Source organism: Drosophila gunungcola (assembly GCF_025200985.1).
Source record: "Drosophila gunungcola strain Sukarami chromosome 3L unlocalized genomic scaffold, Dgunungcola_SK_2 000002F, whole genome shotgun sequence".
Lineage (NCBI taxonomy): Eukaryota > Metazoa > Arthropoda > Insecta > Diptera > Drosophilidae > Drosophila > Drosophila gunungcola.
The window spans coordinates 7807920-7835057 of NW_026453178.1; the positions used below are offsets into that span (position 1 = coordinate 7807920).

Sequence of the window (27138 nt, forward strand, 5' to 3'; positions counted from 1 at the left end):
TTGGTTCCACCTCTATTGCTTGTTGCATTCCGTTTTGCTTGAGTTCGTATTGTTCGTGTGTTCTTGCACACAAAAAAACAGATTTTTGATGTAACAAAACCAATATGTAAATAGTATGTGATAGTGCAAACTTAAATACAACCAATTAATATATGTCGCGTCTTGTATATCTCGTGTTTTTTCACTGTTTTTTGACCGTGTGTGTGTGTTTGTTCGTGCTAGTCCCGCATGTGTGTGTGGGTATAGGTGTGTAGGAGGAGATTCACCTCCCCTTCCAAAAAATAAAGCATTCGGAAAGTTTAAAGCATAATTATAACTTTCAAGTTAAGAAAACTAGTGAAAAGAAAAGATTTCACCGGGTGGACTGAATTCATAACCTAACCCAGCGTATTGACCAAGCTAACAACGGAACTGAAAAAAAACCAGTGGAGGTGACACCTCAAAAAGCGAGTAAGTTGGCAATTTGCGAATGAGAATAACAAAGAGGAATACAAGTCTGCATATTAATGACAATCTCCATTATCATCGGTTTTTGCATTTGCCCTCCACCGAAATTCAAAGTTTTAAAATTTCACTCTCTTTGCTGTTGAATAAATTGGCCATCAATTGAGTTGATTGCTGTTTATGAGTAGTTATAACTTATATTTGTTGTAATCTATTGATTTACCTTAACCTTTGCGGTAAATGTTTCGGTCTCTCGCGCTCTCTCTCTTTATTTTTGCTCTCCCTTGCCGGTTCGTATTTTGTTGTCTTCCTTCCCTCTTCTCTCGCCACATGCACACAACCTTTGTGGGTGTGTTTATCGCGAACAGCTGTTTCCTATCTGCATAAGAGAATTGTGTTTCAATGGGAAAAAATCAGAACGCTCTACTTGCAGATAAATACATACAATATATATATACTGGCATCATTCATTCACGCAAATTGATGTCCCCTTTATTGTTTGTATTTTATTTATTTACAATTGCGCGCTGAATTGCGAAATTTTGCGGAATTTTGCGCCATTCGGATGTATCGCAATCATATACATATGGTAGTGCTATGTCCATTGTTTATATCTGAACAGAATAGGAAACTTTTGAGTTTGTTTCTTATCATTCTTCCCCAACGAATAAACATTCTATTTTTTCGTCTTTCCTGTCGAAAAACTTTTCAGAATTAAACTAAAGAGTTTTTAAAAAGTATAGAAAACAATACGACGTATAAGTTGTTAAGCCTTTTGTAAGTTAATAACAAATACACGTAAAAACTTGGACAACAACTACAAATTAAATAAATTATCTTTTACATTTTTTATAACAATAGTCCTAAATCAGATCGTTCAAGGCAGGGCCAAAGCAAGATTATTGATTTGGTTCAAGAGATATTGGCGGTGACGTGAAACTTGTTGAACTATCTGTTTTTGCCTGCCTGAATCATCCAATCGGTGTCTTTATAAAAACCAAACGATAGGCATCACCACTCTTTCCAAAAAGGTGGTACCCCATCGAATTGTGTATCACCTGTTTTTTGGCCACATACTCTTTACCACTGCCATTTACACCTCATAATCATTTTTATCGCCGCCTGTTTGTTATCGCAGAGATAAGCGAGTCGAAAAAGCAACCGCCTTTGTTCACCCAGAGAATAACAAATAAGCATTGCAAGAGACAATACAGAAAAATCGAAACAAAATTTGAAAATTGAAATAGCTCACTTTCTGTTCTGGTCTCTATTCGCAGTTCAACGGACCGAACGCTTCAGAGGGGATAATGTCAAACCAGGCGCAGATCGACTACGACCAGCAGTTCCAGGATGACCTGGCCAAGGCGACCGCATTGAGTCTGGAGCAGCATGCCCTCGACGATTATCGGCGAAACAAGAAGTACGGCTCCGGCTCTGGCTACCAGCAAAGCAGCTCCCTAGCTGGCCGGGATTTCCAGACGGCGCAGCGTAGTCAGAGCATTCACCAGGCTCGACGGCACTCGGAAGTGCATCAGGTTGCAGTCAGTCCGGGAAATGTGGAACGTTCGCGTACGCCGCCGGCTCAGGGATCGGATAACGACCTGATTTGCTTTGCAAGTCCCACCAGCAAGCAGCCGGAGAGTAGCACCCCCTTTGGCAAACTGATTGAGGATCTGCAGCGAATGCAACCGACCAATCCGCAGTCGGCTCTTGTGCCCATGGGACCAGTGGCAGCGGGCTCGGTTCCGGCTCATTACGGCTATCCTCCCCACCAGCAATCGTCGGTCCCAGTCCAACCCCCTTCGTATGGCATGGTGGCAGCAGCAGGAGGAGCAGGAGCAGGAGCATATGGTGAAATGCAGTTGGTCCCTTACCAACCCGCTGTCCAACAGCAGAGGCCACTGAACAACGAGGAGCTCCAGCGGCTGTATAGCATGCCAGCCCAAATGGCCGTGGCTCCGGTGCCGCAGCCCAGCGCCTATTTGTATTATCCGGGAGCAGTGGTTACGCCTTACACAGCGCCGATAGTTCCCGGATCGGCTGCCTTTATGCCGCCGCATTATCCTGCTCAGGGATATGGGTTTGGAGGTGCCTACACACACATGGATTTGCGGCGACCTCAATCGCAACCAGCTCCTGCAGCACCGCCAACAAGTCATCACAGCCAACCGTCCAATCATTCCGTTCCTACCTCCTCGGTGGAGGCCAATGGAGTAGCCTTCCCGGCGCGCCGTCAAGTGCCCTCGACTGGAAGTGTCAGCTCTAGTAGTCACATTGGAAACAATCCGAATGGCCCGCGCAGGGGAAACGACTTGATAGACCTCAACCAGGAGGATCAGTAAGAATCACTGTTGGCCTTAAATCAATAAGCTTCTGTTTTAAACATATATCTATTTTATATTTTAGCTCCCGTGTGAGTGTGCTGGAGGCATTCGATCCCCTGCTAAACGACAATACTGGTAAGCAACCCCAATGTTGTAATTAACGTGTAGCTTTCGGACCCACGTCAAGATTCCCATAGACTTTTCGCACCGTAAACAAAGTTTGAAATATAGTATGAAACTCGTAAGATGTGATTATTTGCTAGAGAACTGTTTTAGCTGCAATTGAAACCAATTGGCCTAATAACATTCCTCTGATAATTTTTGTTTCTTTTTTTCGTATTTGATATAAGATATGTGAAAAACACTTGTATTGAATTTAAGGAGAAACTGGGTTGATTAATTACTTACTAATTGCTAACATTATTATTTCAAAATAAATTTAGAGGCTTTATCGTTGTAGCGTTATTAAAGATGGTCCATAGACTTTTCCAGTAGAATGTCGTTGCTCGTCTTTAGTTATGAATTAAACTGAATGTTTTCGTTTCTCTATATTGCAGTGTCGAAAAAGTAATCCATTTTTGTTGCAAGTCCTCTACTACTATCAGTACTACTACTACCAAAACTGCAAAAACAACTACCTTACAAACACAACAACTACACCATCTAAAGGGTTTCGGGTCGGTTTGGTTCGTTTCGGAAGCAAAGACCAATTAGTGTCCATAGCAGCACGTATTTAGAACCACCTACTTACACACAAAAATACTAATGTATAATATATATATATATATGCCCTCATGTTGAAATTGGTGCCTTCCGCTATCACCGGAACAATTTTGAAGACAGCTTGTAAATCGATGTCCAAAATATCGTATAATAACGTTTGAACATATTTATGTTATGGCGCTTATAACTATCTAACAGTACTGAACTTTTCAAAATTTAAAAGAATTTAAAGACTATCATTCGGATGAAAAGTGATCAAATGAGAAGATTTTGTCTCTTCTTTTTTATAACCATGTATTACGAAATGAACACATTGTGATTTGCTGCTACATATATCCATTATTAACCATATATATACAAATATAAATACATACATATGTTTAATTCCATCGTGTATTATTGTGAGAGAACAAATAAAAAATTTCTTTAACAAAGTACAGTCTGTTGTTGTTTTATTGCCGCTTGTTTTTAACTCCCGCTTAGCAGATTTTAAATTGCCGCTTTACTAAATAGTAATTGACGTAACACTTTAAATTTAAAAGCTTTTTGAGCATATGTATGTATTTATTAATTACATTCAAAGGAGTTTGGGAAAGGGAACTAACTTCACGCGTTTAATTGTATTTAAGTTGTTGCACTTTTAAGAAATTTCTTAAAAATTAACAATTTTCCAGACTTTAGAAAGTTTTAAAAAGCATTTTGCTAGTGATAGGAACCAGATGTTTTTTCAATGGTTTTCAAACTTACAAGGTCTTTAGAGAATCTTGACCTTTGATGGTAAATTAAACAGATGTAAGGGAACTAGAGGCGACACAGACTGAGAACGAATATAAACAAAGCGATTTAAAAATACACACATGGCTACAGTGCTAAATAGGTTGTTGGTTTGGTGGATTCTTTACAAAGAATTAACTAAAATAGTAAAACGATTATATGCCATGCTTTCTATAGAGAACACTTAAATATAGAAACAATTTTTTTTAATTTACATAACTTGAGGGCAAGAGTCGGCATACGACATTTTTTTAAGACCAGTGTAGTTTCTAAAATTTAGTTTCTAATTGTATTGCCAAAATTATATATTGTTTTAGAATATTATCAAAAGTCAAATCTCTGGTTTTTTACATCTACATTATATTATTATAAAAACCATGAAGCCAATTATATATGTTCCACTGTAGTGGTGCAGCGTGGGCGACGTTTGACAGCAATCACAATTAGCTATTAGCGATGGCAGCCGCCTCGCGGTCCGGCGGATTTGTTAGCGTAGATTTGCGAAGCGTTCTCGCTTTGGCAGTGGTGTCCACTCTAGTCTGGCCGATCCACATCGCTCTGCTTGGGCTTTTGGGGCCGTCTCTTTTATTTTTGGACACACGATGTGATGTGCCCGGATTCTCGCCATAGTAGGCCTCGGGTGTCGAGCATATTTGCATAACTGCTGCCGCTATTCGGACTGGGGTCTGGCAACTGGATTTGAACCGGAACTGATCATGCACTCGCTACTTGCAGGAAACGACAGCGCCTCCGACAGCACCTCCTACTATGCGGAATACGATCCCTTTGACTTCCTGTACAGCGGCGATGCGGGCACCCAATACTCGGATCCCATGTACGAGGCTGTCAACAGGTGGGACAAAAGTGCGGCCACCGTGAGTCCGAGTGTGGGCCTGATCGGATGGCGGCAAGATTTTCTAACGCAGCCATCAACATCGTCAGCGTACCTGGGTCAATCACCACCGGAGGAGAGTATAAAGCTGTCCGAGAACGAATCAGGAAGTATCTCCCCGCCTCCACCGTTGCCGCCAAGGAACCAGCAGCTCTACGAATCCAACCAGGCACCCGTTCCGGCTTCGAAACCTCATCAGCCGCCTACTCTGTTGACAGACAGCTACACCTCCAGCATTCCGGCCAATGTGGTGCTGGATCGCCGGAAAACCTGTACGCGTCTGTACGAGGTGATCAGCGAGCAGCGCACGGATGATCCCGAGCTGCTGGAGTTCTACCACATGGTTAAGGAAATCAGGGCACGCTATCCGCATGACAATGAGACCACCAACGTTGGCCATGTGGTGGCTGCCGAGTTCAATTACCACTACATGATGGACACCAGCATCAAGGTTATTGTGCATCCGGCTCTGAACACCCTGCAATCGCACGTTTTGGCCGCCTCGATGGCCAAGGAACAGGTGAAAGGGTATGGAATGCCAGTAACCTTCACCTGTGACAGTAAGTGTGATTTTAAAGTGTCGTGAGATCCCTCTAACGTTTAAATCTCGTCCAACAGTTGACTCGGTCGTGGCTCAGGTGGTGGCCCAAGCTTTGGCCTCGTTGGAGGGTCAGGTGAAAAGCACCGTCACAGATTATGTGGTCAAGGTTGGTATGCTTTAATCGGAAAAGAGTATAAGAAATTATTAAAATTTCCAAATCAAGTACTACTAAATTAGATTTCCTTGGTATACAACTTTTGATTATTTAAAGGATTTAGCATATATAAAATTTATAAATTTAACAAGTATTTAAAAATTTAATTTTATCACCATTTGCAGCCCATTGGTCTTTTGGAGTGGCTGGCACCCACCTCGAAACTCAGCCAGCTGGAGTGCGTGCACAACAGCTTCCAGTTGGAGAAGGATGTGCACCTGGGCCTGTGCCTTAGTACGTCGGCCAACATGCAGGCTATTGCAAGAACGGAGTGGGATGATGAGCACGATTCGGACCTCATGCCGGAGCAGCTGCTGCCCAACGAGGTGGTGCCGATTGTGACCTACGACAACATGATGATACTCATCGAGACACTCGAGATGGAGATCGACAAGCTGGAGTCGGCGGCAGACGGAGTGCCCGGCCGCAGTGTGGTCAGCTGCTCCGGTGTGGTGCAGGCGGTGAAGGCCATTTGCGCCCTGCTCGGCTCCATCGATACCATAGAAATTGCACGATGTGTGCACGATCTGAAGCGTATCTGCGAGGTGGAGCAAAAAAAGTTCTCGACGGGGGCCAGCAATCCGGAGATTGTCAGTGACTACGGTGACTATGCCCAAGTCGTCCTCCGACCGCGTTCCATGCTCGAGCAGATCAAGGTCAAGTGCAATGAGCTGCGCGATGCCGTGCAAGAGCTGGTTGAGCTCTATGCGAATGTGTTCCGGGTGGCGTTCTCCGTGAGGTCACCAGATTACTCCACAAGTAAGCTAATTTGGCGAAGCATTTGTTTTATAAATCTAAAATCTAATCAACTCTACTGTTGCAGCTCCCATACCCATCTCCTGTGTGTCCAAACCCATTGTGGTCAGCATTAACTGTCTGCACAGGCCACCGCCCAACTGGAAGTACGAGGATTATTCACTTTGTGTGCAGATAGTTTATGGAACGCGGCTGCTGTCCAAGCCAAATGTGCTGACCTGCTCCAACGATACCAGTGGTGGCCTTTTCCCTCGCCTCAACTTTAGTGCCTGGCTGACCTTTGATCAGCATCCCATTTGCACTCTGCCCAGAGAAGCGCGGCTCACTTTTGTGCTGTACGGCAAACAGGCGGCCAGCGAAGGCGAACCCAATGCGGAACAGAATGGGGAGCGGCGTCAGGTGACCACCGAGTTGGGTTGGTGTTCCATCCAACTGTTCGACTTCAAGCGTGTCATGATCTGCGGCCCCTACTTGCTGTCCTTGTGGCCCCCGACCACGGATAAAATGCTGGGACCAGCTCCGGCGCGGGGCTGTCATCCGCATCCCGACTTTTGCCCTGTTCTGAGCGTTGAGGTGCCACCGTATGGAGGCCGCATTGAGTTCCCTGAGCACCAGGAGGTGCCCAAGCCTGCACCACAGTAAGTGGTGGATCTAAAAGGAATGATTGATGTCTTAAAACATTTTTTATTATCCTCCCCCAGCTATGACTTTGCTTCGCTGGATGCCAACCTGCAGGAGGAGCTGCTGGACACCGCTGAACTCGGTTACACCGGAGCCACAGAGCGACGAGAGGTGTTCTGGGAGAAGCGTTTGTACCTGCAGAACTACCCCAACGCGCTGCCCAAGGTATTGCATGCCGCCCACAGTTGGGACTATGCCAATCTGATCGATTTGCATGCCCTGCTGCATTCGTGGGCACCGCTATCGCCGTTGCAATCGCTGGAGCTACTGTTGCCCCGCTATCCGGACGCCAAGGTGCGCGAGAAGGCCGTGGAGTGGATCTCAAAGATGCCCAACGACCAGCTGGTGGACTTCCTGCCCCAATTGGTGCAAAGTCTGAAGCATGACACATATGAGGGTTCGGCCATGGCGCGATTCCTGCTGGCCAAGTGCCTGGAGTCGCCGCGCTTTGCCCACCACATGTACTGGCTTTTGGTGCACAGTCTGCCGGACGATCCGCACAACTCCATCGGGGCCGCCATGGTGGACCAGGAGTACGACGAGTCGCAGGTCACCCAGGCGCGCTACTACCGCCGCAACAAAATGATGCTGCGCGCCCTGATGGCCATCTGCGGCGAGAAGATGCTGCAGCGCTTTATGTACCAGCATCGCATGTGTCAGGTAAAATATATATTAAATAATAATACAAACATATAGATAAAACCATATATATTGCTCCAACAGAAACTAACTACCATAGCGGAGTCTGTCAAAGAGGCTAAGGAATCGATGCGCCAAAAGAGTTTGGCCGCTGGCATGGACGAGGTGCATCAGGATCTGCTGGAGAAGCCCACTTGCCTGCCGTTGGGACCCGAACTGGAGGTAATTGGAGTGAGTGTGCGCAATTGCAGCTACTTTAACTCCAACACGCTGCCGCTGAAGATCAATTTCGTGGGACCGGATGCCGAGTCCTTACCAGCTATCTTTAAGGTAAGTACTTTATCACTTATAAAATATAAAATCTAAAATCTAAATACAAATCCCTTTCAGTGCGGCGACGACTTGCAGCAGGATCAGTTGACCATACAACTGATTCGGATTATGAACAAAATGTGGTTGGCCGAACGCTTGGACCTGAAAATGGTGACATTTAATTGTGTGCCCACGGGATACAAGAGCGGTATGATCGAGCTGGTCAACGAGGCGGAAACGCTGCGCAAAATCCAGGTGGAATGCGGACTGACGGGTTCGTTCAAGGATCGCCCAATTGCCGAGTGGCTGGGCAAGCAGAACCCCAGTCCGCTGGAGTACCAGAGTGCGGTGCGAAACTTCACGTTGTCCTGTGCTGGCTACAGCGTGGCCACCTATGTCTTGGGCATTTGTGATCGCCACAACGACAACATCATGTTGAAGACTTCGGGACACTTGTTCCACATTGACTTTGGCAAGTTTCCTCGGCGATGCCCAGATGTTTGGCAACTTCAAGAGGTATAAAACCGTATTAATTAATATTAATTGATTCTAATATTTATTAATGGTTTTACAGAGATCGCACCCCATTTGTCCTAACCTCCGATATGGCTTATGTGATTAATGGCGGAGACAAGCCTTCCACCGACTTCCACTATTTTGTGGACCTCTGTTGTCGGGCCTTCAATATCGTGCGAAAGAATGCCGATCTGCTGCTGCACACGCTGGCCCACATGGCCACCGCTGGAATGCCGGGAGTTAACTCAAATGCCGTGCAATACGTGCGACGTGCTCTGCTGCCCTCACAATCGAATCCCGAGGCTGCTGCCACCTTTGCCAAGATGATCCAATCCTCGCTGAAAAGCTGGTTCACGCAGTTCAACTTCTTTCTGCACAATCTGGCTCAGATGCGATTCACCGCCGATGAGGGAACGTGGAGAACTGCTGTCGTTTGTGCCTCGAAAATATACGTGAGTTTTTTAAACCCTTAAATGTAACCTATTACTTCTATAAACGTATTTTCCACCTTAGAATGCAGCAGGATGGCCGCTTAAAGATTGTAAAGGTGGTGTGCTTCCAGAAGCACTACAGCATGGAAAAGTTCTACATGTACATTCTGGAGGTGACGCGACATGGTCAGCCCGATCCAACGCACTTGTTCCGCTCATATCGCGAGTTTACAGAATTTCATCAGAAGTTATGCATGCACTTTCCCCTGGTCAAACTGCACAGGTAAGTTTAACATAGCTGAAAGAATTCATATCTTCCAATAGTTTGGATAATTTTTTTTCGGACTTTAAAGTACAAGTCTTTACTCTTTGCACATACTGACTTATGTCTGTCAGCACTTTATCTAGACATTGAAAAATGAAATAGCAATTGCCGGCCAATCAATAATGCACAAAATTGTACTTAAGAATTCTTCGTTTTTCGTGTTGATTCACTTCCCCTTCGCGTATTCCCAAAAAAGTTTTTGAAACCGTTCGTTTTATCATCGTTTGCTTTCTTGCTATAATTTTTTTTGTTTTATATAGACAACATGATATGGCAACTTATCAGCGAAATGTATGTACATAAATAGGTCATAGCCATTAGGCCAAAATTAACACATAAAATACTGTATTTGCTAAGGAAGTCAGAAGGCGAGGCAATCGGCTTAGGCCTCGGTGTCACTCCTGACAGCGTTTGTCCTGAAAGCCGCCGTCATGGAACGATGCTGGCTGATGGCGCGTCCGAAGCCATCATCGTCATCACTGTCTTCCTGGGAGACCTGGGATGCGAAGAGGCTGGGCACTCCATTGTTCCTCGGCTCGAACAGGACGGAGCGCTGCATGGGCGTGGGATGAGGCAGTGGCTCATCCTCGTCAGACTCGCCACTGGAGGTTACCACCTCGGCGGACTGGTAGTACTGCAAGTTATCCACATCGAAGCGGACTTTCAGCGACTTCGGATCACGCCTGGCTGGCTCTGGAGCCGAACGGGCTCCATCCTCCCCGTCGGTATCACTGCCACTGGAGTTGGGCAGCTCTCCAGGTTGATAGCACGCCAAGGGCGGAGCATCACGGCGAACATTTAGGGTGGCTAGCTTTGTGGATCTTGGTGCTGGCTGAGGAGCCGCACGCTGTGCCGGCACCACCACAGCCATTTCCTGGCACAACTCCTCGAAATTGTGGATGCCGTTGCTCTGGCTAGCTGAAGATCTGGCTGTCTCTACCTCATTCACTTCCAGATCGGCATACAGATCCTCTATGCTGCTTACGTAGTTGGATTTCTTTGACCTTTGTTCCATTACTTCGGTGTAGTTGGGCAAGTTCTGACCGCTCTTTGCGCTCTCCAACTGCATCAGGGATTCGTAATCGGGCAGATAGGGCAGACCAGGATCGTATGGCGGTGGTTTCACCACAGGAACGGGCGGTTCGGGTTCAAAGATGTCTAATCTCGGCTGCATGAGCTCCAGTTGATGGAACAAACCCTCAACCTGTTCCACATGGTCCAATCCAAGAGTAGCCTCATTCAGCGTCGTCTCCACAGTGGGCAATTGCTCCAAGCTATTTGGATGGAGGGCCCAGTTGGGTTCCGGCACTGCCGCCACTGCGTCCAGGTTCGCGAAGTTCTCCCAGTCCTCGTCGATGCTCTTGCCAAATCCTGGTGGACTACCGGCCGCCGGCAGCTGCAGTGGATCCAAATCCAGGATGTCCGCCTCGTTCATCACAAATGAGGAACGTATCCGCACGAAATCGCTGTCATGCTCACCTTGAGGTAGCTCCAGATCATCGAAAAGGCCTCTTTGAACGGTGGGCCTTACACTTGGAGTGGCTTCCGTTTCCGGACTGCCTGCTATAATTTCCACGACAAAAGCCGAGTCCGCATTGCCGCCTGGCTCCTCGAAGGGATCGCTTTGTCTGGGGGGATGCGCTTCCAGAGATGGTTCTTCCTTGGGTATTGCTCCACGGTGCACCACCGCCGTGACTGACAGAGCTCCTCCCAAGCCGTCATCTGGAGTCAGTGGCTCCGGGACGGGATCCTCGGGAGTGAGAATTTCTGGCACATCATCCACCCGCTCGAACATGACATAACGACCACTGTTCTTGCTCCTCAGCTGCGTTGGCCGTGTGACCTTCCGTCGTGGGTTTCACACTGAACAGCTCGTATTTCTCGGCAAAGTGATCGAAGTTCGGCATGCCCAGTTCGCTAGGAGGCTGTGATACTTTGTTTACTGGAGCTGCAGGCTGGGATTGGTTTGATGCAGTAGCCGGTGGTGAGGTCTTGCGTGGCGGTGTGGCTTCAGTTGTGGGCTTAGGTGATGGAGCAGGCAAGGATTCCTGTATATTAGCTGGAGAATCTCCAGGAATCCTGGATTGAACAGGCACGGGAGGAGAAGGTGGCTTTCGGGTGGGTGGAGCAGTGATGTATTCATAGTGTTCACTGTGCACCTCCAGGCGTTGGTGTCGCTGCACCTGTGATTTATCCCGATAGCAGACTTTGGATTCATCCCTGTTCCTCGTTTCCCTGGGACTGGCGTCATATAATTGCAGATTTGGAACACTACCAGTGATATAGTTGTTTCCTGTAACAGAAATATAATTCGGTTAATAATATAGATGAAAAATAGAAAGGTGATAAATAGACACAACTACTTCGAACTTGAATCACTTAAAAGAATTTCGACTGTAGTTAAATAGTTTCGATTCAATGATTTCCGTTTGCTATCTTCACCTGTCGCTGTTGATGGCGATGGCCATGGGCTTTCGAATTCCTCGAGATTGCGACGTCGGAACACTCCATGGACAGCGGTATCGGTGCCGTTAACCTGGGGAAATACAGAAATTGCATTTTAGGCTATTGCGATATTCTGCATAATATTATATTAGCTTTGCCGTCCATCAGCTGTGGATTCAGCTGTTTGGGCTGATCACTGGGATGCGTCACTGGGGCAAATGCAAAAGGTGTTACACATGACCACAGACACGCCAAGGCAGACAAGGCAGAATAACAAAACACGTCCGTGTCCGTGCGATAAGGTGCGATTTTACCTTTCGTTATGAGCTACCTGTGAAGCTATGATTTCGATAAGCTTGTCAGCCTTCTCGACATAATTGACCTGTTTTCTTAACAATAAAATTTTAATAAGTATTTCTATTTTTTATTTATTTAAAAAAAATTAATTTAAGACAGAATTATACAAGTCTGTTACAAAGCTTTGTTATAGTGATATTAAAGGTTATATTTGATATTCTGCTCATACTCAGATTTTTATGGATTTTATATTGCTTCGCTTCACTGTTCAATAATATAAATGAAGAACCCAGAATCAAAGAAGTGAAAGCCGAATTCGAGTACGATTTGCATTTCTCACGCCCCCATCGCTATCTCCTCAACTTACACACTCTCTAAAATGATATAGTCACAACACCTGCGAATGTTTGTGTTCGTATTTGCCCTGCCTTATCAGAACCACTCGTCGCTGGATCTGTGTTCACATATATGTTCACATATATGATGCACACATAATATTGGTATGGCTATGCCGATGGTTGAGTGTTAATATCAGTATCACATTAACCTTTATTAACTGCGTGCATCGGACTGTTAAGTTCTTCCGATTTGCATACGCACCTGGGACTCGAAAGCCGCGTAACGTGGCGGCTGTTGTTGATGTTGCTGCTGTTGCTGGTTTCGCTGTTGCACCTGAGATCGATCGAAGGTCAGACGCCGCCGGAAGCCAAAGAGTTTGATGCCCAGCATGGCGAAAACCAGACCCACAAGCAACATGGTCGAGGCGAGCATTGGGCCAACGAAGGCCTGCTGACCTGGGGAGGATTGATTATACGAATGATTGTACATATGTAGGTAGATCCAGGAGGAACTGGAAGATGGAGCACCTACCTTGGCCCACATTCTTTAGCTGGCCCATGACGCTTGTTCTCTCAAGTCTCACCAGCAATTCTGTTGGCTTAGCATTCTGGCCTTTGTTTTGGCCGAATATAACAAAAATATAATGAAACTTCACCACGTCGCTAATCGAACCGCTCTCGGCTCCGCCACCCAGCTCGCTCGTCGACTGATTGAGCGCTGACGTTGGCGCTACCGCTTTTGGGCAGAGACCGCTCTGCCGCTTATCGAAGTGATTCGGCCCGATATCGTTTACTCGGGCCGCCGTCGCTCTTCCACTCTTCCACTGTGACTGCGACTGCTCTTCGGTGCTCAGGTTCTCCACCTCCTCCGGTTCGGTTTCGGTGAAATCAGTCCGCCTCAGTCGCCGATTTATCAGCCATTAGCGGTGTTACCTCAGAGCCATGGACTTCGGGGGAGACGCTTTGCCAGCGCTGATAAGTAATCGCGAATTTGTACCATGATTTGTCAGCGCACCTTGACAAACCACCACTGACTAAGTAAACACCATGAAAAATAATAATAATGGGAATGGGAGCCCAATGGCTTGGTTATTAAAAAAGCTGCCGAAACGTATCTTCAACGATAATAGCCTCCATGTAATCGTGGACAAACTGATATTGTTTACACTCAATTAAAGGCCCAATTATCGATCTTCTGTTAGCTTTAATCACTTTGGTAATTTGAATTCTGTTCCTATCTGTTGATCTACACTAAAAACTTAGAAAAAATGTGCATAAAATCAATAAAAACCATCTGGTTTGATTTTTGTTTTCTTTTATTTTAAATTTTTTGGTTTATTTATGATCCATAATGTGGGTATAAAAGTACCAAAACGTTTTAAACTCTCCATATGATATTTATATTATTTATAATATTAGTAAGTAAAGAACATTTATTTAATTGTAGACCATCTAAAGTGATTCGCAATTACTTAAAAATTAAATAAACATTTGTTTAGTGATAGCGTAGGCGGATTATTAAACTTTGTTTACCTTATGATAACCAATAACAAGGATGTTAATAGGATTAACAAGGAGATAAGCTTTACTTTATTTTAAATAACCCAATGTTTTTGCAGAAGCTTACATTTAGAGAGATACGATTTTGGCAACTTATCATCAGTAAAAATTGATTTAATATTATTTTAAATATTTTGAAAATTGTTTTTTCTAGTCTACCAGCTGGCGTGCATGTGGGGCGTTCCAATATCAAATCTGTAGCAGAAAAACGACTACCTCTTATACAGAGATTTTTGAAATCGCTGTTTGATGCGTCCGAGGAAATAGCTCATTCTGAGCTCGTGTACACATTCTTCCATCCCTTGCTGCGCGATCAGCAGGAGGCGAAATTGGGGATGCCGAAGATAAAGGGTGCGTTGCGATTTAATAATTAAATACTGAGCAGAAATCACTATAGATTGCATTTGCAGAGGTGAAACGACAACCGTCGCGGGATAATCCCAACGAGATTGGACAAATTCGACTATCGCTGCAATATCAACGCGGCGTACTTACTGTGATGGTGGGCGGAACTAGATTAGTTTTGTATGATAATGAGCTTAATGGAGGATATATGTATTGCAGATACACCACGCCAAAGGGCTGCCCATGCTACAGGGCGGTCAGGAGCCCAACACGTATGTGAAGTGCTACCTAAAACCAGATCCCAAAAAGGAGACCAAACGCAAGACCAAAGTGGTGCGAAAGACCTGTGTTCCCAGTTTCATGGAAACGGTAAGTGTTTGTCTAAAATTCCGCTTTGGAAATCTGAATGGCTTATTTATTATTTATATTCATTTATAGTTGGAGTACCGCATGCCCCTGAATATTATTCAAGAGCGCCGATTGCAAGTCACCGTCTGGTCACACGATACGCTGCAGGAAAACGAGCTGCTCGGAGGCTTCGAGTTGGATTTGTCGAAGCTTGATCTGCGCCAGGAGCTCTGCGATTGGCATCGCCTGGGATCGGTGCCCAGGAACTGACTCTGAACCACTTGGGACACTCTGCCAACCGACAATCAGGCCTAGGATTATGCAATACTAATATATGTTTGTGCCTGTCTTCTCTTGATCGCAATAATACTTACTTACTCGAAGTGATTGTACATTCCGTATACAAATATTATAAATAACTTTACTGACAGTAGAGAAGTGTTATTTCTTTCAATATGTGCCTCAGATGTAAATATTTTATAACTACCACACAAAATTCTTTCAAAATGTAAATCTAATTATACCTCTAAAGTTTAACTTAACCCCTGTTTTCTTCTTTTACTTAAATTTGTAACTATATAAGAATTATAATCAATCAAATAATTTTTAATAGGCACTTTGGGAATTCAGAATATTGATTATATTGGTAGTTGTTAGTTCGAAACATTCTGTTGTAGGTAAATGTTCTTCTGGAGTAGTTAAATAAATGTTCAGTATTATGGCAAAAATCTATTTTTGTAATAGAGCTATTAGAGATTATGGAAACCCCATATACTTCAAACACTTTAATTCAGTTAAAGATTAAAATTCTATTTGACACTAAATATACAAATAAAATGCACTTTTCCCTTTCTAAAATGTTTAAAGGTAAATAGAAAAATTGAATTTTTGTATGTACTTTGGCATAGAACATAAACTGCATTACGCACACACAAATTAATCTACTGTCTTGTTTATCGAAAAATAAAAAAAAATCTTTCTACTCTTCACTCCACTGCTTTCAATATGTCAATGAGATTGCACTTTTCGCAAGCGTCTGTGCTTGGGTCTTTACTTAACTCCTTCAACAAAGTTACACGATATTAGTAAATAACTATCAAAGCGAACAAGTACTAAAAGTGTCTTAACAAATTAAACGAATATTGACAAATATGAATAAGAGCATAAACCGCAATCTATAGATTATATTTTTATAAAAAAAAACATTTAGAGCTACGTCTGCCTGAGTATTTTAAATAGTACTTCGATACTGATAAAAACTTTATCTTTAATGTATCTAATGTTTTTTTATAAAAAAAAATACAAATTTTAGGAAAAATTCAATCTTTTCCGTAAATCCTGACGAACTATAAAAATTTGTAAATCTGATATTATAATCATTTTTGTCACAAATATATTAGCATAACAAAATAATAAAACTAATGTTGTTTAATTTTAAAGGTTGGGTTTCAATGCCTACAAAAATAGGAAAATTTAATGGAAAGCTAAAGCTTTCGTTAGTCTGATGAGCACACATTTTTTGAAGTGACATTACCCTAAAGTTTTGGCCAAATTGAAATGTAGTAACTTTGAGCTAAGAAAGTTTAACTGTAGTCAAAATAAATTTTTTATTTAGGTAGTAACAATTTCGAGAGTTTTGTGGATTTAATTTAATATTTTAAAGTTACTTCGGAGAATTTTTTCTAACAAATTCGGATGGAATATTTTTGTACGTGGATAAATCTTTTTACTCTTTCTTTTCTGTTTATAATAACTTTATATCAACTGGATTTTTATTAAAAACTGAGCTGAGGTTTTAAAGAGTTGTTTAAAGGATAACAGCTGACTGATCATGTTAATGAGGAATACAACCTTTACTTTATGGGACCAAAAAAAGAGTCAGCTATGCTAGTTCTGTTCAAATCCCGTATTTGAACTCAGAAATAGGACAAACTTAAAGCGTTCAGATCTGAGAAGTTAAAAAATTAAAATAGTTTTGATCTAGCAAATGGCCGAAATGGCGGCTGTCAACATGAATAAGGGGGAGTTGATGAGCCAGGTGAAGCAGCAGATCGCACTGGCCAATGCCCAGGAGATGCTCTCGAAGATGACGGAGAAGTGCTTCAAGAAGTGCATCCAGAAGCCGGGCAAATCGCTGGACAGCACCGAGCAGCGCTGCATCTCGCAGTGCATGGACCGCTTCATGGACGCCTGGAATCTGGTGTCGCGCACCTACGGCAATCGCTTGCAGAGGGAGGAGTACAGAGCGATGGACTCGGTGGAGATGAGCAACTAGGACCCTGATTGCGATCTTCTCTTCCTGTAATTAAAACCGAATTTATTTTGTTTTCGACCCGGTCTCAACTCAATTTTGAGTCGTTTTTAATCTGTTGACAGTCAACCCTTCCGCGGGCACTTATCGGTGCCAAGGTGATAGCCAGCTGATTATGGGGAATGCAACTGGAATTGCAAGTGAAGACCCTCCTGAGGGTTGGGGGTTGTCTTCGGGTGTATCCCCATAGCCGCCAGCTTGATATGTGCACTTTTCCTGATCGTTATCGTGTTTGGAATGGTCTCGTTAGCTAACGGATGAGCAAGTGCCCGGCTAACTGGCCCAAATGCAATATGCAAGAAGACGCCGGTTACCCAAGCACTAAAGGTGTAGTTTCGAGACCACTCTAATCCATTGCAGCATTTTCCACTATATGCAAATTTAACTTGATTTTCTTGCTAAATATGTGAAGATTTTTCTTGGCTGGCCAACAATGTGGGTTAAGCGTTTGGTTAAAGCTATGGGTATTTAATTAAATGTACTTTAAAGTTATTTAGAGCGACTATGGGATTGTAAAAACTAAGATGGGCATTAAAAAAAATGTTGGGATTATTTTTTTTATTTTATATTTGTGAAAATGAGTGTAAATAAAAAAAATGAAATAATATTTAATAATGTTACTAATATGATTTGTTAAAAAAAAGATCTTGCTTCCGGACTAATATAATAGGACCTTCCGGTTAAGTACATTACATAGTCTTCGTTTTGGGGTCACAAATCTTTTGTCGTTGTGAAATATCAGTTGTGTAAAGAAAATAACCAAAACCTCCTGATAGGTAAACCAATTTAAGGCCACTTAAATCCAAATTAACATGACTGTATGCATTTTGTTGGTGGGCCAAGCTAAACAGCTAGACCTCTTAGGACTATCAAAATTCTCTGATATCGGTGCTAGTGAACGTACGTAACATGGCACATTACTGGCCATTTTAGTGGGTGCAGGTGACCCCGTGCACTGGCCAAAAAAATGGTGCAAGTAAATCAAAAATTAATAATAAAAAAAAAAAACAAAAATCAAAAATAATAAAAATGCAAAAGATAAAATGCGAATTCGTGGCCGAACTTATTGGCTCGAATACCAGAGGTAACAAAATCCAACATGGGATTTTCCTCAACTAGGTACATTCGAAGCCACACAAGTTACGATAAGAGTGCGGGCCAAAACACTGCTATATGGTGGAGTATGGAGCTTCCCGCTTTCAAAAGCTTTCTATCATTCTAAAAATAGTAATAACGCCCACCTGCCCCGCCCCGCCCAAAAAAAAAAAAAACAACAACAGCAATAGCAAGTGCTCCGGGGTTTTGAGTAATCATTGCAAGAATACGGGTACGATAAGTGCTGAGACGGTTCCTTATCTGAACAACTAATCGGAAATGTGTTTGTCGGCCGAGGGTTGGTGATGGGTGGCAGGTGGGTTGGTGGGAGGGTCCACCACCAAAGGGGCAAGAGCCCGCAGGTCTCCAACGGTCGACATTGGCGTCCGTACAAGGTGAATCGTGATAAAGGCTTGCTGACAGCCCCATTATGGCTGCAGATTAGAAAGATTATAAATGCGGACGGAAGAGCTTTCCAAAGACAATATAATCGCTAATCATGATCTTGGATGTAATGGTGCTTCGAGGTTTTGTAATTATCTTTGTAGTTTTATATTTTTTTTATTTTTGAATAATATACAAGGCCTACAGGGCTTGCAAACTCATCAAAACATCAAATGCTATACAAAAGTATTAAAGTATTAAATGTTTCAAGCTACAGTAAATATATATATAAATTATTTTTGTAATAAGCCCTGGGGGCAATACCATGTTTTGCCTATATTTTTTGAAGAACCCAAATTATTGAAAGTCTGGGAAGAATAGCAAGTTTTAATAGACGTTTTAACTATTTATTTATAAAAAAACTTTATTAAAAAAAATATTTAAAGAAAGTTGAAGGGTGTCACAAAAGACTTTTCTTAGAAACAAGTGCTGTTATTAGCAAACTTCTTAGTTTGTTTTGAACTATTAAACGAACTATTTTTCGACCAAAAGTACATACAAAAACCATTCCGTTTTGCTTTGTGTTTAATTTATTAAAAATACTTGTACTTTGCAATTTTTTTTACACATTCCACTTGAGATTGGCTACTTGTTCCCTCCGGAACGGTAAAGTATAAATAGAGAGAAATTGGCTCTGCGCCGTAGCATTTTGTTCAATGTGCTTTTAAAATGCAAGTTGGTAAGTAGAAATTTTTGAATATATATAAAAATAAATCACTAATAATTTTCAGTAAAAGTCCTTTGGGCATTTCTTTGGATTCTTCCTCGGGCCCTTGGAAAGGATTCCTGTGCAGGACTATCGTTTGGATCCAGAGCAGTCGACCCTGAAGATTCCAGTTCGTACTTCCTGTGCCTGGGCTTTCTTGGCCAGATAAAACACTCTTGCGAAAAGGAATATCGCTTCGATGGTCAAACGCTAGAATGTGTGATTATAAACAAGACAACCCTTTCCGGACCTAAAAACGAAAAGGAAGGTAAATCTGAAGTGAGCATTAAACAAAATGTGAATGTGGACAGACCAGTCATATTCAACATCTTTGGAAACTTCAACTTCTTTGCAAGTCTGTGGGGCAGCTCCCACGATCCGACTCCTCCGCCCCCAAAATCCAGCCCAATAGCTCACCTCCAATCCTTTAACAGTGTTGGGGAAAATCAATTTTTGTCTGCCATTGAATCCTCTCCCTTAGATGATTTTTGGCCACTTCTACTGAGCTTAGCATATCTAGCTCAGACGATCCAAATTCGTCTCCTGGAGAACCTGATGAATCATCTGAGACCCCAGCCTCTACTGATTCTTCAGCCGGCAGTTCTACAGAACCAAATGTTTCTAGTTCAGAGAGATCATCTTCAACTGAGTCACCTTCAGACTTTACAACTGAAGCGAATGAAAGTTCATCCCAGGAAAGTGAAACGAGCTCTGAAAGTCCCTCGTCCACAGAATCTTCAACAAACGCGTCTGAAGAAAGTACCACTGAAGATTCCCAAGCAGAGATCACTTCAAGTTCGGAAAGTCCCTCAACAGAATTGGAACTAGAAGTTTCGACCCAGGAAATTAGCTCAGGTTCTGAAAATCCGTTGTCCACAGAGTCACCTACAAAAGCTACGGATGATTCTTCTTCCACAAACGAATCCGCACCAGAAAGTTCTACACAGGAATCATCCACAGAATCATCAACTAGCGCGACAGAAGATTCATCATCTGCACCAGAAAGTTCCACACAAGAAAGCAGTTCTAGTTTCGAAGATTCTACAACCACAGAATCTTCCTCAGAAGAGAATAACTTGAGTTCGGAAAGTCCTTTGTCCACAGAATCGTCAACTGATATCGATTCGAGTTCGGAAAGTCTCTCAACGGAATCTGAACCTGAAAGTTCAACGCAAGAAAGTAGTTCAAGCTCAGACAACCCAGAATCATCTTCAACTGAACCTACACCAGAAAGTTCCACGCATGAAATTAGCTCAAGCTCTGAAAATCCATTGTCCACAGAAACTGCTCTGGAAGATTCAACTTCAAACTCGAAAAGTCCTTTGTCAACGGAATCATCAACAGAGATCGATTCGAGTTCGGAAAGTCTCTCAACGGAATCTGAACCTGAAAGTTCAACGCAGGAAAGTAGCTCAAGCCCTGAAACCACTTTGGAGGATTTATCCTCAACAGATCCCGCATCGGAAGGAACCACACAGGAAAGTAGCTCAACCTCTGAAAGTATTTTATCCTCTGAGGAGTCATTCTCATCCTCAGTATCAGAACCAGAAAGTTCCACCCCAGAAAGTAGCTTAAGTTCTGAAACACCTTTGTCCACAGAATCATCAATAGACGTGACGGAGGATTCATCCTCAACAGAATCCGCATCAGAGAGTTCCACACAGGAAAGTAGTAGTTCAAGCACTGAAAGCGATTTGTCCACAGCTTCATCAACAGGATCCTCAGATGAGTCATCCTCAACAGAACCTGAATCAGAAAGTTCCTCACAAGAAAGTAACATAAGTTCTGAAAACCCTTTGTCCACAGAATCAACAACAAAAGCAACAGAGACAGAAAGCCCTTATTCCACACCCTCAGCTCAATCCCCATCGACCTCAAATCCCTCACCTGAAAGTTCAACTGAGGAGAGTATTTTAAGTTCCGAAAATCCGACGACGACAGATCCATCTTCAGGCACCACTAAGAAAGATGGTGACTCTGGTAACAGTGGCTCCGAAAACGGTATCTTCCCAGTGCTACCCACCGAAACCACAAGCACGACTCCATGCACCACGGTTTCATCCACACAAAGTTCCACAAAGATCACAGAGACTTCATCAACCTCAGAACCATCACCAGATACCACCGAGAAGGACGGTGACTCCGGTAACAGTGGGTCGGAAAGCGGTATCTCCACTGCGCCATCTCCCCAGAGCACAACGGAATCATCTCCAGAAAGCTCGACGGAGGAGAATATACCAAGTTCTGAGAGTCCCTTGCCCACAGATACGACATCGGAAACTACAACTGAAGGGAATGTCGATAGTTCTGAAAAGCCATCCACAAGTAGCAGTATCTCCACAACCCCAACTCCGCAAAGCACAACCGATGATAACATATCCAGTTCCGAGAATCCCTTGAGCACAGAACCGACATCGGGAACTACCACCGAAGAGAACACCGCAAGTTCTGAAAAGCCATCCACAAGTACGACTCCATGCACCACGCAAAGCTCCACCAAGATTCCAGAGAATTCGTCAACCACAGGTGTCCCCCCAGGTACTACAGAGAAAGATGATGGTTCCGGAAACAGTGGGTCCGAGAGCAGTATCTCCACAACCCCAACTCCACAAAGCACAACCGATGATAACATATCCAGTTCCGAGAATCCCTTGAGCACAGAACCGACATCGGGAACTACCACCGAAGAGAAGCCGCAAGTTCTGAAAAGCCATCCACAAGTACCACTCCATGCACCACGCTTTCTTCTACGCTAAGTTCTACAAGAATTCCAGAGACTTCATCAACCTCAGAATCTGACCCAGGTACTACAACAAAAGACGGTGATTCCGGAAACAGTGGTTCCGAAAGCGGTGTCTCTACAGAAGCCATCTCCACCGAGCTCAACAGCAGAAACACCACAAAGCTCGACAGAAGAAAACATTTCTAGTTCCGAGAACCCCTTGACTACAGAACCCACTTCGGAAACTACAACCGAAGGGAACATCGCAAGTTCCGAAAAGCCACCCTCAAGTTCAACTCCATGCACCACCGTTTCCTCTACACAAAGTTTACCCACCGAACCTTCACAAGGTACCACAGAACCATCTCCACAAAGCACAACAGAGGAGAATAGATCCAGTTCTGAGAATCCTTCAACTAGATCAGAAAGTACAACTGAAGAAAATATAGGTAGTTCCGAAAACCCATCCACTGCTACAACACCTGGGACCACAGATTCAACTTCAGATGGTTCCACAGGAAGTCCAGAAAATTCTTCAACTCCAGAGACCCCACAAGATACCACCGAGAGAGATGATGATTCTGGAAATAGTGGGTCCGAAAGCGGTGTATCTACGACGACCACTCCACAGAGCTCAACGGAAAAATCTCCCCAAACCTCGACAGAGGAAAATATTTCCAGTTCCGAGAATCCCTTGACCACAGAACCTAGACCGGAAACTACAACTGAAGGAGGTATAGATAGCTCTGAAAAGCCATCAACTGGTACAACACCATCGACTACAGTTCCAACTCCGGAAGGTTCCACGGAGATTCCAGAAAGCTCATCAACCTCAGGGGCTCCACATGATTCCACAGAGCAAGTTCCACAAAGCACTACAGAAGAAAATATATCCAGTTCTGAAATTCCTTTTACCACAGGTCCGACATCAGAATGTACAACGGAGGGAAATGTTGCTAGTTCTGAAAAACCGTCCACAAGTACGACCCCATGCTCAATAGATCCATCTACACAAAGCTCCACACAGATTCCAGAGAATTCAACAACCACAGAACCTTCACCGAGTACCACAGAGAAAGACGATAATTCCGGAAATAACGGGTCCGAAAGCGGTACCTCCACAGAACCACCTCCAGTTATATCCAGTTCCGAAAATCCCTTGACCACAGACCCTAGACCGGAAACTACAACTGAAGGAGGTATCGATAGTTCCGAAAAGCCATCAACTGCTACAACACCGTCAACTACAGAAAGCTCATCAACCTCAGAGGCTCCACATGATTCCACAGAGCAATCTCCACAAAGCACTACAGGAGAAAACATATCCAGTTCAGAAAATCCGTTGACCACAGGTTCTACATCAGAAAGTTCAAGTACGACTCCTTGCTTAACGGTTCCATCTACACAAAGCTCCACACAGATTCCAGAGAGTTCATCAACTACCGACTGTTTACCAAATACTACAGAGAAAGACGATAATTCCGGAAATACCACAGAACCTACATCAAAAACTACGACCTCAGGAAATATTGCTAGTACCGAAAATCAGGGCAACGTTGGTAGCACGTCAACTTTAGAACCCCCAATTGGAACGACCACTAAAGAAACATCTCTTTGTAGCAACTTGCCAAACGGAGAATTTCTTAGGGACACATTATCGTGCAACAAATACTTTGTATGTCTCAATGGTAATGCGATACCCAGCAACTGTCCAAGAAATCTGAACTTTGACATTAAAAGGAAGGTCTGCAATTTCCCTAGTTTAGTGGATTGTTCTAATGAAGAAGTCCTTGAATCTGTCACAAAGAATCCTTCGAACCCAGAATCGACCCCAGACTGCAACTCTGTTCGGGATGGCACTTATATAAGAGATCCAAAGTCATGCAGTAAGTTCTATGTTTGCACTAACGGTCGACCCTTATCTAGACAGTGCCCTAGGGGTCTACTCTTTGACAACAAATCTAAATTCTGTAATTACCCCAGTCTGGTTCAATGCTCGGTAGTAGAGACCCAGTCGAGTATTCATGAAGCGCTACCAGCTGAAGGAGTTCCGGATTGCAGCAAAGTGGTAGAAAGTACAAGGTTCGGTGACGTCAAGCAACACAATAAATATTACGTCTGCCTTCAGGGAAAGGCAGTTTTGCATTACTGTAGTCCAGGAAATTGGTTCGACCTTCGAAGCCAAAAATGCGTTGATCAGCGATTGGCTAAAGTTAACTTACAAACAACAACTGAAGGAAATGTAATAAGTTCTAAAAATCCTTTGATCACAGAACCTTCACCAGAAAGAACAACTGAAGGGAACATCGCTAGTTATAGAAAACGACCCACAAGTACGGCTCCATGGATCACGAGCTCATCAACACAAAGTTCCACAAGAATTCCAAGGACTTCATCAACTCCAAAACCCCCAAAACGTACCACAGAACCAAGTACGCAGAGCTCAACAGAGAAAAATATATCCAGTTCGCGGAATCCTTTGACCCCAACATCTACAACAGAAACTACGACACGGAGAAATACTTCTAGTTCCACAAGAATTCCAAAGACTTCAACTACAAAACCCCCAAAACGTACCACAGAACCAACTACACGGAGTTCAACATCCACAAAAGAAACTACGACACGGAGAAATACTTCTAGTTCCACAAGAATTCCAAAGACTTCAACTGCAAAACCCCCAAAACGTACCACAGAACCAACTACACGGAGTTCAACATCCACAAAAGAAACTACGACACGGAGAAATACTTCTAGTTCCACAAGAATTCCAAAGACTTCAACTACAAAACCCCCAAAACGTACCACAAAACCATCTATACAGAGCTCAACATCTACAAAAGAAACAACGACACGGAGAAATATTTCTAGTTCCACAAGAATTCCAAAGACTTCAACTGCAAAACCCCCAAAACGTACCACAGAACCAACTACACGGAGTTCAACATCCACAAAAGAAACTACGACACGGAGAAATACTTCTAGTTCCACAAGAATTCCAAAGACTTCAACTACAAAACCCCCAAAACGTACCACAGAACCAACTACACGGAGCTCAACAGAGAAAAATATATCCAGTTCGCGAAATCCTTTGACCCCAACATCTACATCCGAGACTACAACGAGCAACAGTGTCCCAACTCCAGGAGGTTCGTCTCAGGGTTCGACTCTGGCAACATCAACTTTAGTACCCTCAACTGAAACGACCACTGAAGTCCAAGAAATACGACCTGATTGCAGCAACTTGCCAAATGGAGTATTTCTTAGAGACCCCCTGTCATGCAACAAGTATTATGTATGTCTGGATGGTAAAGCGATTCAAGAGAGCTGTCCGAAAAATCTGAACTTCGACATTAAAAGAAAGGTCTGCAATTTTCCCAGTTTAGTGGATTGTTCTTTTGAAGAAGACCTAGATTCTGTCACGAAGAAGCCCTCAAATACAGAATCGACTCCCGACTGCAAATTAGTGCCAAATGGGGCCTATATAAGAGATCCAAACTCATGCAGTAGGTTCTATGTTTGTGCTAACGGTCTACCTATAGCTCGACAGTGTCCTAGGGGTCTGCACTTTGACAACAAATCAAACTTCTGTAATTATCCCAGTCTGGTTCAATGTTCGGTAAAAGAGGAAATGCGTAGATCAGCAACTGGCTAAGATTGATTAAAGAAGAAGCTTTTTAAATTTAAGGATGCGGCACGCTCTGTAAGCTAGTTATAGGAATATGGTGAATGGGTTTATACATAAGTTTATATGTACATCGGGTTGAAGGGTAACAGCTACTAATCAATATATTTTAGAGTGGTTACTGACACATAAGTTACAAGCAGACTCTAATACGACCTAGCCAGTTGAAGAGTATAGTTATTTACTCGATCTGCCTAGGAATTATATAACAAATAAAGTACTTACAAAACAAATATAAATTACTTTTGGAATCCAACAATATTAGGTATTACCTTGGAAAAATAGGTGATATGCGGAAGAATTTTAAGAAAATCTTCACAAAAATATACAATTTGTATTTTGTGGTTTAAAAACAGCTAGTCTTTTAATCGTTCATAATTTTGTTCGAAAAAACTGCGCAGTCAAAACTGGGAGTGGGGTCAAAATTTCAGAAATAGTCAAAAAAGCGATTAAAAGCCAAGCCGCCTGTCCATTATAATTCAAGCCAGCTATCTTGCTGCTTTTTCGTGTGGCAAAAGGCAGACAGACGCTAATTTCTTTGTGCCGCGGAAGTGACGCCCGACCACAAAGTTATCCCATTTAAATTTAATTACGAGATAAACGCATGTTCCTCGTGTTTCTGACGTAGGCGCTTAGGCTCGACTGCGTCGGAAAGTAGGGAGCGTTCTAGCTCCGGTTACATTAAAGCCGACTCCGTCTGCGCTCCGTCTCCGGGTATAATTAAATTGTCCAGGAATCAGGGGGAGAGTCCTTTTATGGGTGGACGTGGCAGACTGACAGGCACTTTGCGTCACTGTCGTGCGGCGACAAATTACAGGACACGGCTCCGTTTGCGCGCCAACTCATCGATAGCAGACTTTTGGGGGTGGTGCTACTTCGAAATCGATTTGATACCCAGGCCAGTCCAGACATCAGACGCACAAGTCTCATGTTACACTTGCCATCTGATAAGAACTCACGACACCACCCACCCATTATTCAGCGGCTTTTAGGCAAGCGTTTGAAAAGTAGAACTGCACACCCAATAGAGTAAATCTTATACATGGTTTGATGTGCTGCATTGACTAAGATGTCTCTAATTAAGGTGCCATTATTAGATATTTAAATAGGTTCGTTGATAAGAGATCGTACTGTTGTACATTTAATGGATATTAACCACTCTAAAAGGGCCCCTAAAATTAAAGTCATTGATTAAATATGAATTGTCATTTAATTAAATGAGGTAAAGTAAATCTTGTTGTTCCCAATTGCGCGCCAAAATTCGGGTGTT

At 43.4% G+C, this 27138-nt stretch overlaps 4 protein-coding genes across 4 annotated transcripts; 3 read left to right on the plus strand and 1 right to left on the minus strand.

Moving 5' to 3' along the window:
* The first annotated feature begins 11 nt into the window (after nt 1-11).
* Nucleotides 12-16284, plus strand: LOC128257785 (phosphatidylinositol 4-phosphate 3-kinase C2 domain-containing subunit beta). The gene is given in 19 exon segments (XM_052988981.1): nt 12-113; nt 325-450; nt 1722-2782; nt 2851-2903; nt 5001-5717; nt 5776-5864; nt 6038-6671; nt 6736-7306; nt 7370-8009; nt 8073-8318; nt 8379-8777; nt 8779-8816; nt 8875-9232; nt 9234-9268; nt 9330-9530; nt 14367-14563; nt 14623-14714; nt 14777-14926; nt 14996-16284. Coding segments are annotated over 17 exon segments (5631 nt in total). The 5' UTR covers nt 12-113; nt 325-450; nt 1722-1751; the 3' UTR covers nt 15176-16284.
* LOC128257788 (uncharacterized) lies at nt 9781-13687 on the minus strand. Its single transcript, XM_052988983.1, is given in 5 exon segments — nt 9781-11418; nt 11420-11865; nt 12015-12108; nt 12915-13108; nt 13185-13687. Coding segments are annotated over 5 exon segments (2226 nt in total). The 5' UTR covers nt 13213-13687; the 3' UTR covers nt 9781-9954.
* A 497-nt stretch (nt 16285-16781) lies between the features above and the next one.
* LOC128257792 (mitochondrial import inner membrane translocase subunit Tim13) lies at nt 16782-17253 on the plus strand. Its single transcript, XM_052988992.1, has one exon. It carries the CDS (start codon nt 16893-16895, stop codon nt 17178-17180), a length of 288 nt encoding a protein of 95 aa, XP_052844952.1. The 5' UTR covers nt 16782-16892; the 3' UTR covers nt 17181-17253.
* A 2118-nt stretch (nt 17254-19371) lies between these two features.
* Nucleotides 19372-26107, plus strand: LOC128257793 (uncharacterized). The gene is given in 3 exon segments (XM_052988993.1): nt 19372-19434; nt 19487-20051; nt 20054-26107. Coding segments are annotated over 3 exon segments (6360 nt in total). The 5' UTR covers nt 19372-19424; the 3' UTR covers nt 25839-26107.
* Nucleotides 26108-27138: the final 1031 nt, after the last annotated feature.

What these genes read in the sequence shown, in the direction of transcription:
- LOC128257792 (XM_052988992.1), top strand. Translation starts at nt 16,893, where the DNA reads ATGGCCGAAATGGCGGCTGTCAACATGAATAAGGGGGAGTTGATGAGC.